General features: G+C 58.0%; 1 protein-coding gene across 1 annotated transcript in view; it reads right to left on the bottom strand.

The window, feature by feature from the left end:
* Positions 1-9,649, bottom strand: part of PEPD (peptidase D) — a 107,834-nt gene extending 98,185 nt beyond the window's left edge. Inside the window, exons 1-3 of the mRNA XM_006762259.2 lie at positions 9,498-9,649; positions 9,187-9,370; positions 6,773-6,900 (exon numbers count right to left, since the gene is read on the bottom strand). Of these exons, the coding sequence (XP_006762322.1) occupies positions 6,773-6,900; positions 9,187-9,370; positions 9,498-9,649 (464 nt within the window). The remainder of the gene's footprint in view (positions 1-6,772; positions 6,901-9,186; positions 9,371-9,497) is intronic.
* Between the last annotated feature and the right edge of the window lie 308 nt (positions 9,650-9,957).

Raw genomic sequence — 9,957 nt, 5'->3', positions numbered from 1 at the left:
ACACCACACCTGACCCCTCAACCTTACCCAGTCGACCTCTGCTCCTCCTGCGAGTCTGCACCCTGGCCGCCTGGAATAAGCCCACCAGGCAGCACTCCCGCCCTTTGGGGCATGAAGCAAGCTGCCTTCCAGGCCCCACAGAGCCTCTTTGAAGGAAAGTTAAAGATTTAGCATCTTACAGAAGTCAATACCAGCATTACTCACTGTGATGAGAAACGTTCAAGCTTACTCATCAGCTCTGAGACGTCAGCCAGTGAGAACACAGAGCAGAGGAGGCTGGGCAGCCCTTGCCCACCTCACAGAGGAGTCCTGGTCACGGCTGCTCTGGGCGGGTCCCGGCAAACACCACGCCACCCCCAGCTTCTAGGTCAGGGGATGAGTCACTGTCACTGCCTGTGACAAGGCTCTCATGAGAAGAAGCACTAGACATGGAGGGGGCTAAGGGGTGCTGAAAACCAAGTCTCATGACGCACGCATCATCCCACGCCCTGGCACCACATCAGCACGGGTCCTGCCTAGGATCGCATGGTATTCTAGCCACCAAGTGTTAGAGCCAAAAGAGTCCTCAAAGAAAAACAGCAGATGGTTTTCAGACTGTGCTTCCTGGGCTCTCAGGGGTGAGTAGATGACAGGGGTGCTGGGCAGGCTCAGAGGGGACAGGGCAGGGAGGGCACTTTGGGACTCAGAGGTGACCACCTCGAAGAGGGGGCTCCATGTGCCTTTGAGACACACTCAGACATCACTACCCAGGAAGCAGAATCCCTCCCCTCTCTGAGCCCTGCACCACTTCCCTCTCTACCCAAGCAAGCATCCCAGCCCAGACTGTAATCACAAAGCACAGAGTGATGACCTGAGATAGACAGGTGGCCTCAGGGACAAGCAGCAGGGAGCCCACAGCCACACGCAGCAAGCTGGGCCGAGGAGATGATGGTCTCGCTGCAATGGGCTGCTCAGGGCCCCTGAACACTATTTGCTTCATTTCCCTTTGGATTCTCTAAAGTGGGCAATGGGTGTCAAGCTCCTACTGCTGATTAAATTTGCACAATCCAGGCATACTAGCTTTCACACTTGAGCCAGGACTCAAAGTTAAGTGGCCAGAGCCTGGTGCCTCCATCAGCACCACCTACAGCAGGAACTGACGACAAGCACTTTCTGGGGCACTGGAGGCCCCGGCTCCAAGCTTACCAGACAGCTGGCTGACCCCTTGCTACTCAGGGGTGAGTGACGCTCTCAGCAGAGCTGGAGCTGCAGACGTGTGCAGATGTGCACACCAGGAGCGCAAGAGGCCACGCAAGAGGCTGCGCCATTGGCAGCGTCACCAATCACCCACTCTGACTGCTCTGGCTGCAGTCCCGGCCCCAGGACTAACAATCTGTGTCCTCAGAAAGTCCCCAAACCACCTCTGGGCCCGTCACTTAATCACCTCCAGCTGTGACAGCATCAAACGCAAACTCCCAAAAGACTGGGGAAGTGCCACAGACCTGCTTTCAAGACCAGCCTCAATGCTCCCTAAGACAGGCACCTTGGTGTTAGGGTGACTGTCACCCCCAATCCCAACGGGAACCCTAATCCTCCCAGCTCACCCAACCCCCTCAGCAGAGGGACACCCAGGAAATGTGTTCCTGCCTCCCTGCCTGGGAGTCTTGGTGGTCAGGCCTCAGAAGACTTGGCATTTCTGTGTACTCATCCTTTGGTCAAGGCCGTAACAATGCGGAACCAGAGTAGGTGGGGGGAAGGAGGGGGCAAAAGGAAGGTGAGCACATGGCAGGCTCTCCCAGGGTTGTGCGCTCAACTATCCACCCTTCACCTACCGACCACAAGTCATTCCACTTGCCACAGAAGCTAAGGAGCACCAAGGGCCAGCCAGCCCACGGGAGAGCCTGCCACTGCCACCCTGATGTCCGGGAGGAAGTGCAGGTGTCACCCCACCAGATGCCCTCTGTCCTTCTCAAGAGCTGGATGACACAGTCCAGAGCGCACATGGGCTTCAAGAGCCAAAACCCCCAACTATCGATAGGCCTGGCTCTCCGCAGGAAGACCCATTTGACAAATACAACCTGAAAGGCCGTGAGCATCTTTTCTGGCACTTTGCACATTATTCTTCTCTAAAGGGCAAAGATAATTAAGTTTGAATAGTACTATTTTTCATGTTTTAGAGCTAATTATAGTAAAAAACCACTTAAATACCACCCTGAGGAATAAGTGTGCCAGGTCACCATGTCAAGCCAGTGAGGGGAGGCCTGGCAGCCAAGACTTGGTGGGGCTGTCGGGAGGAGTGGCACGTCCACGCGAGCCCCGCGGAGCTGGCCGGAGAGGTCACTGGGCAGCTATAAACCTGCTGAGGGCCAGCTGGCGGTGGCCACACAGAGGGCCTGCACCCTGCTATCTGGAGTGTGGGTCCAGAAGGCAGCTCATGCCAGATCCTGTCACATGGGAGATCCAAACAGAAGCAACTGGACTAGAAAAGGGTGGCTCAGCAGGGAAGCTGGCCAACCCCAGACACTGTCCCTTCTAACTGCCGGAGAGAGGAGTGTCCCACTCAAAGGAGGCCCTGCATCCAGGTGCAGCCAGTGTCCAGGGAACGCCGTGCAGGCCTCTGCCAGCAGCTGGGGTGACGGGAGGCCTTTCCCAGATCCCAGGGTCAAGGGAGATGCAGCGGGTGCCACTACCTGTGCAGGCCTCCAGCCGGAAGGAGACAACATTAATGCCCATAGTTCAACTTCTAGAGCAGGGGTCCTCAAACTTTTTAAACAGGGGGCCAGTTCACTGTCCCTCAGACCGTTGGAGGGCCGGACTATAGTTTAAAAAAAAAACTATGAACAAATTCCTATGCACACTGCACATATCTTATTTTGAAGTAAAAAAACAAAACGGGAACAAATACAATATTTGTATTTGCATGTGGCCCGCGGGCCGTAGTTTGAGGAACCCTGTTCTAGAGAATGACATTCCTGAGTGCAGGTTGGTTGGCTAGCTGATCACCTGCATGCGGTTAATAAAAAAAAAACACCTCAAAGTTAGAGCAATTACCATCAATTCTCAACGCCTAGACTAGAGCCTGCCTTCAGCGGCAGACAGTGCTGCTGCTTTCCCTCTGCCCTCTGCCCAGGGAGCACCTGCTCTGGACCGGCAGGCAGCACCTTTTCAAGATCCCATCAGCTTGTCAGAGAAAAGCAGACCTCTCCAAAGCCATGCGTGCACCTGCTCCTGGTGACCACGCCTGTGAGTGGACCACAGGCAGCATTCCTCAGAGAGTGGGACAGGGAGAGCCCAGACGTCCAGGAGGAGAGGGACAGGGAGAGCCCAGGCGTCCAGGAGGAGAGCCCTGGCTCCAGGGGGAGGGCCCAGGCTCCAGGGGGAGGGCCCAGGCTCCAGGGGGAGGGCCCAGGCTCCAGGTGGAGGGCCCTGGCTCCAGGGGGAGGGCCCAGGCTCCAGGGGGAGGGCTAATCAAAATGATGCCTGTGATCAGTAGGGGGGCCATGGAGAGGATCCTGGCCAGGCCTCAGGCTGCCGGGACGAGGCTCCCCCAAACCACTGGGGGTAAGAGCCAGAGGAACTCCCTCAACCCTCCTCACGAAGACCTGCACCCCCATCAGTGCCCCACACTCTCCCTTGAAGACAGAGCAAAGCCACCAGACAGGCTGAAGCAGCTTTGATCCTTGTGACCCAGGTGTGTGTACAGGGTGGGGGGCAGTGGCTGTGAAAAACCAACATACAACACACTACAGATATCATATACAACAAAACCACATGCACCACCATACACACACATCACCCACCCTCACCCCACCCCTCCATGCCTGTGCACACACACCACCCCACTACACACACCCCCACCCCCATGCACACACACCACCTCACTGCACACACCCCTACCCCCATGCACACACACACCACCCCTACTATACTCACACACACACCCCACCGCCCACCCACACCATACATGTACACACACCACATAGGCATACATACAAAACACACACACACACACACACACACACACACACACACACACATCAGTTCCCATCTCAAAAGAGCAGTGCTCAGAGCCTCGGGCCTGGAGACATTCGCTCACACCACCCCTGGGCAGTGCCTCCTCCCTACAAACCCCGAGCCAGGCTCACTGTCCTGAGCTCAAAGCCCCAGGTTTCCAACAGGAGCAGAATGCAACCAAGTTGAAAGGCTCTAGGAGGGTCCCCCAACTTGGCCAAAGTCACTCGCTCTCTGCGGGTGCTGACACTGTCCAGGGTGCTTTTCCTGCCTTTTCCGAGAACCCGATATGCCACCAGTTAAAGCTGCCGTCAGCTAAGCCTGACTCTGACAAACATGATGGGAACACTCTCGCATCAGAAAGGCACAGACCCATGTAAGCAGACTCCACATAAAAACAAATTGGAAACTACCACACTCCTGTCCCAAAAAAGGCTTGGGGTGAGGAACAGACCCAGCACCAGGCTGCCCACATGCCCCTCAACGCCTGTGGCCAGACAACAGGACAGGCTGTTTACGCAGGAAGTGGCAGATCTGCAGATGGGGGTGTTGTTTCCCTGGGCAACTTTATCTGCCAGATGGATTTTCAAAAGCCATCAGATAGAGGCTCAAAAGGAAGCTGAGGAGCTGAAGGTCAAACGTTCCGTCTGGTGGGCTTTGATTGCAAAGGGCAGGTAATCCCATCAGCCTCACTCCTCCCGAGCTCTACTGAGTATGAGAGCGCCTGGAAACGGCCGCACATCAGATCGGCCTCTCCCCAGCTGCGGCTCCAAACAAGCAAGCTCTTAGTGGTGCCCTATTTCAATCATGCCTTCTCTCCCCAATGCGCAGGACAGGAGGGCCAGGAGACGGTCAGGGCAGAGGAAGAGAAGGCCACTGTGGGGAGCCAGGCCTGCAGGAGACAAGGCTGAGCTCTGCACCGGAGCCGAACACCCTTGGGACCACTGTGCTCCGTCTGGCTGCCCAGTGTGCACACGGAGCCTGTCTGACAGGCGGACCCACCCTGCAGACCATTTGTACCCTCAAAGGCCAGCCGTCAGCAGGCTTCCAGCAGGACAGGCCGTGGATTGCACAGGCCAACCCCATTTCCTCTCTAATGCGGGCAGCCGTAGGGATTCCGCCAGGAGCGGAGTAAAGGTTGACCGTGGAGGTCACAACACCATGGGGAGGCTAGAGCTGGTTGAGGCCAGAGCCGCCTTCCCAGGAGCACCTGCATGGCCTGCCTGGGTCTGCTGAGCTAGCAGGAAAGTGCCCGATGGACTGAGGAGAGCCTGCTCCAGACCAAACCCATTTCTCTGCTGGCACAAGACTCACTCTGGTAAAGCAGGCAGTCTACCTCAGAGGCCTCCTCCAAGTCCCCCTCCACACCCCACCCAGGGCTGGGGCAGTGCGTGGGCTCTCACTGGGCCCTGCTCAGCCATGCCCAGTGCCCTTCCCCTCCCTCTGGGAAGAAGGCAGCAGACCCTCCAGTGCCCCCTCCGCCCAACGCATGACACAGCAGGAAAACGTTTATGTCATCTGCCCAGGGACGTCTGAAAGGGCAAAACTTAAGTGGTTGCCCAGCCATCCACCACAAGGGCCAACGAGATTGGGCATGTCCACTCCCACCCCGGGGCCAAGCCAGGTAAACACGCTGCCAGGAAAAGCCCACCTGCTTCTCTCGCGCTGCCAATTCTGCTTGGAGCTGTCTTCACAGCACAATCGAAGGCCCAGGGCCAGGGATCCCACCAAGCGGGCTCAGAGCAGAGCTGTTACCAGCTCATGGGGCGAACCCCTCAACTCAAGGCAGCAGAGGAGGCACCTGCCAGGCCAACAAAGGAGGCTATGGGGTTGGCACTGAAGGGCTGGTGGGGAAGGGCGGCACGTGAAGCAGAGGCGTGCAGAGGGGCCTGCCCTGGCCCTCTGCACAGAGCATGTCCCTGCAGCAGCCAAGTGCCTTGTCATTCAAACCAGCCACAGACAGGCCTGCGCACCTGGTAATGAGCGTTCAGGGACACGAGGCAGCGAAGGCTGCAATTTATACATTAGCCACAATAATCACTCTCCAGGCAGAAATGACACGCTGGAACGTGGTAACTAACCATTTAGCGGGATCCTCTGATCACCTCAAGTGTCCCCGGTTAAGTACAGCTTCCGCCTCAGCACCACTGCTGAGAGGAATGGCTGCCGAGAGAGGTGGACACGGACAGGGCCCTGGGCTGGCAGGTGCCATGGGTGATGGGGGAGGGGTGTCTCAGCAAGGCCCAGGCCTCTGCTCCCGTGCTTCTCACACACTGCTACCCTATCTCAGGTGAGCCGGCTAAGGCAGGTACACATCTGTGGCCCCTGGAACTTAGCCAAGAGGCGGGCACACAGCAGGCATCCAGTAATGCCCTGCTGTTGGTGCTGGGCCTCAGAGAAGGGCCCTAGGTTGTCCTCTCTGACTGGAGCCAACTCCCACCACACCCACTGCGGGGCCACCTTCCACAGAAGCCATGCAGGAGTGCTGGTCCACTGAGCCAGAGCCTCAGGCACTTTAACAAAGCCAGGAATCCAGAATTTTAAGATTAATAAGCGGTATCTCTAAACAAAAGAGACCACAGTTATTGCTCTGGCGCTGACACCCCTTCCCAACCGAGGGTGCAGGGCTCTGGCCCAGAGCAGGCTGTCAACAGGCCTGACCACTAACCCCCCCCCCTTTGCTACTCTTCCCCTCCTTGCAATCCACAAGAGGGCCCTGCACCCCCACCCCTGGCCAGCCGGCCTCAGTGGGCACAGTGACATCACCCAGACTGCTCCTTACTTGCCCATCCAGGTGGCATGGCTGGCAGGAAGCCTTGGCACAAACAGCGTCGACTTCCCGGTGTCGATGTCAATCACGCCGTAGCAGCCCGGCTCAGTGACTCCGAATGCCCAGTGAAAGAAGGACTCCTGTGCAGGAACGAGGACCACGGTTACCCCGTCAGCAGGACAGAAACACGAGGATCAAGGGAGCTGGGGCACCTGCCTCAGGCTGGCCGCCCTTGAAGACTGGCCCCCAGCCTCACACAACCCTCGATCTCAGCTCTCTGCCCCCACTCCGGCTTCGGGCTGCCTATCTCTTCCTTCCAGGGTTTGGCAGGGGGCAGCCTGGCTGGCTCCTCTGGCACTGCTTTGAGCCTTTTCTGATGATATGTTTCACACACATGCCCCAGGCCCACCTGTACCCCCACCTCACTGGCCACACCCCTTGGCCCTTGATAGGGCAGAGGGTACCCATGAGCACTACAGGTCCAGCTCAGCCCTGCACATGCCCCTCTGCCACCTGAATCTCTGCAGCCTCAATGCCGCAAGCAGGCAAGATGCCACCGTGTCTTAGACACCAGTCTGGACATCTGCAGGGAAATGGATGCCTCCACTTAGGACTTCTTACTTCCTTCTCCCACCCCCGGGGCTGCTGCTGACTTCCGTGTTTAGCAATAAACACTGAGCTAAAATATCGGCAGAAAGGTATAGCAAGTGGAGGAGGAACTCTTCTAAAATTAACCTTGCAGAACATCAGTGATGGAGCCAACAGCTGAATTTAGGAGATCAGTTTTTAAACCACAGAACATGTAAACTTCAAGAGGCATCAAGACAAGTCAGAAAAAAATTTAGACCTCCACGTCTAGCAACCAGGGCACTGCAGGCTTGTGGCTACAAGAACAAGGAGACAGAGGGAACCCTTCCAGCAGGAGGCGCTTTCGGTAAAAACACTGTCATCGCTCTGGGCAGCAGATCTCAGCCAGTCTGTGCCCTGTGGAGTGGACAGTCTAGCTGGGGAGGCCAGGCCTTGCCACCTCCTCTCCACACTCAGCTCCCTTCACGTTCCCCTGCCTCCTCCCCAACCTGGCTGCTGGATGGTCATATCCCTTAGGCCCCTGGAAGCTGGGCGGCCATGTCCCTTAGGCCCCTGGATGCTGGGCGGCCATATCCCTTAGGCCCCTGGATGCTGGGTGGCCATGTCTCTTAGGCCCCTGAATGCTGGGTGGTCTGTCCCTTAGGCCCCTGGATGCTGGGTGGTCTGTCCCCTAGGCCCCTGGATGCTGGTGGCCATATCTCTTAGACTCCTGGATGCTGGGTGGCCATATCCCTTAGGCCCCTGGATGCTGGTGGCCATGTCCCTTAGGCCCCTGGATGCTGGGTGGTCTGTCCCTTAGACTCCTGGATGCTGGGTGGTCTGTCCCCTAGGCCCCTGGATGCTGGGTGGTCTGTCCCCTAGGCCCATGGATGCTGGGTGGTCTGTCCCCTAGGCTCTGCTTGTCCCCAGGGAGGTCCTGGAGTTCCCAGTGTGTCAGGCCCCAGCTCTGGGCATGGCAGGGAGAAGAAAGCACTAGACTTGGAGTCTGGAAATGGGGTTCTAATTAATCCCAGCTTCACTCCTGGAGCCTCGATTTCCTCATCTGTGAAGTAGGTGCAATGCTAGGATCAACGAGAGTGGGGCCAGCTCAGGGCCTCCCTGGTTTTCTCAGTGAGCTCCTCTGTTGAGTGTCCTTGCTCCTACGCCTGGGAACTGGGTGATGTCAGCGATTCTCAGCCAATGCCTCCACATCCAGACTGGCTTCCTGCAGCTGGGCCACCTGCCACCCCACAGGTTTCCAGAACCTCAAGGAGCTCCTGGACCGCTTCCCAGGTGAGGGTCTCAGGGTCAGCACTGGCCAAGCTGGGAAGAATGCCTGGGCCTCCGGCTCCTGCTCAGCACCCTGCTCACAAGCCTCCTCCCTGACCTCTGCAGCCCCGTCCTCCCTGCTGCAGGCAGAAGGGACTGAGCCCCTCTCCCCACTCCTTCCCTATCTGCACCTCTCTCTGGCCCTGGGAAGCTGCCCAGCCCACCTTCTGCCACCCACTCCTATGGACACCATCCCCCCACCTGGAACACCCATCCCCAGCACCACCTGTCAGAATTCACCCTGGCCTCCAGCAACCACACCAAACGCTGCCTTCTCCGTGAAGCTAGCCTGCTTGCTCCCCCGGGAATATTATCCTTCGGTACTCTGACCCGAGAGAGCTGAGACTGGCTGGTCACAGCTCTGCCCCAGGAATGCAGGCTTCCTTGGCGCCCAGGCCCAGGCCTACCTTCAGAGAGCCTCTCAGGGTCCCTCAGGAAACAAAGCTGCCCAAGGCCCTCCAGGCTGGATGCTGGAGGAGGAAGGCAGCCACCGGAGGCCTGGAGTAGGGGAGCTGCAGGGGTGGGCTCACCTGACGGAAGAGGACCCCGGTGTCCGTGCAGTAGCGCTGCGTCTCCTCCCCACCCTGCAGCAGCACAACAGAGCCAGCCTGCACAGCCGGGTTCTTTCGCAGACGCTCACACAGGCGCTGCCTGTTCAGGGCAAAGAGGGCCAGAGGCACCTTCAGGGTTTCGTTCCCCAGCCAAAACCAAGGTCTGCAAAGACAAGAGCACACACAGCCACACAGGCCTGTTAGCACCGCCAAGCACGGCCACCGCGGTCGTCTGAGGTGACCAGAGGGCTAAGCCTGACATGGGACCCCACTGGCACAAGGCTCCTCACCGGCCTCCCGAGGACCACAGGGGCTTTTCAACCACAGCCTCCCCTACTGCCCCTGAGCACTGGGCCACATGGGGTGATGCCACCAGGGCAGGTGAGGTGCAGGGAGGGAAAGCCTGCAATGGTTTGGTGACATACTCAATTCCTGCCCTCATCCATGCCTGAAAACACATGATCTGGCCCAAACAACACTGCGTCCCTGCCCAGGCGCCTGCATGCTGCCATCTTCTCTGCAAATCACAGACCTGCAGCCGGGCTAGCACTGGGCCACATGGGGTGATGCCACCAGGGCAGGTGAGGTGCAGGGAGGGAAAGCCTGCAATGGTTTGGTGACATACTCAATTCCTGCCCTCATCCATGCCTGAAAACACATGATCTGGCCCAAACAACACTGCGTCCCTGCCCAGGCGCCTGCATGCTGCCATCTTCTCTGCAAATCACAGACCTGCAGCCGGGCTCCGTT

This window comes from Myotis davidii, unplaced genomic scaffold (genome assembly GCF_000327345.1).
Source record: "Myotis davidii unplaced genomic scaffold, ASM32734v1 scaffold77, whole genome shotgun sequence".
Taxonomy (NCBI): Eukaryota; Metazoa; Chordata; class Mammalia; order Chiroptera; family Vespertilionidae; genus Myotis; species Myotis davidii.
Note: the sequence above shows the minus strand (reverse complement) of the source record. Positions and strands in the feature narration are given on the sequence as shown.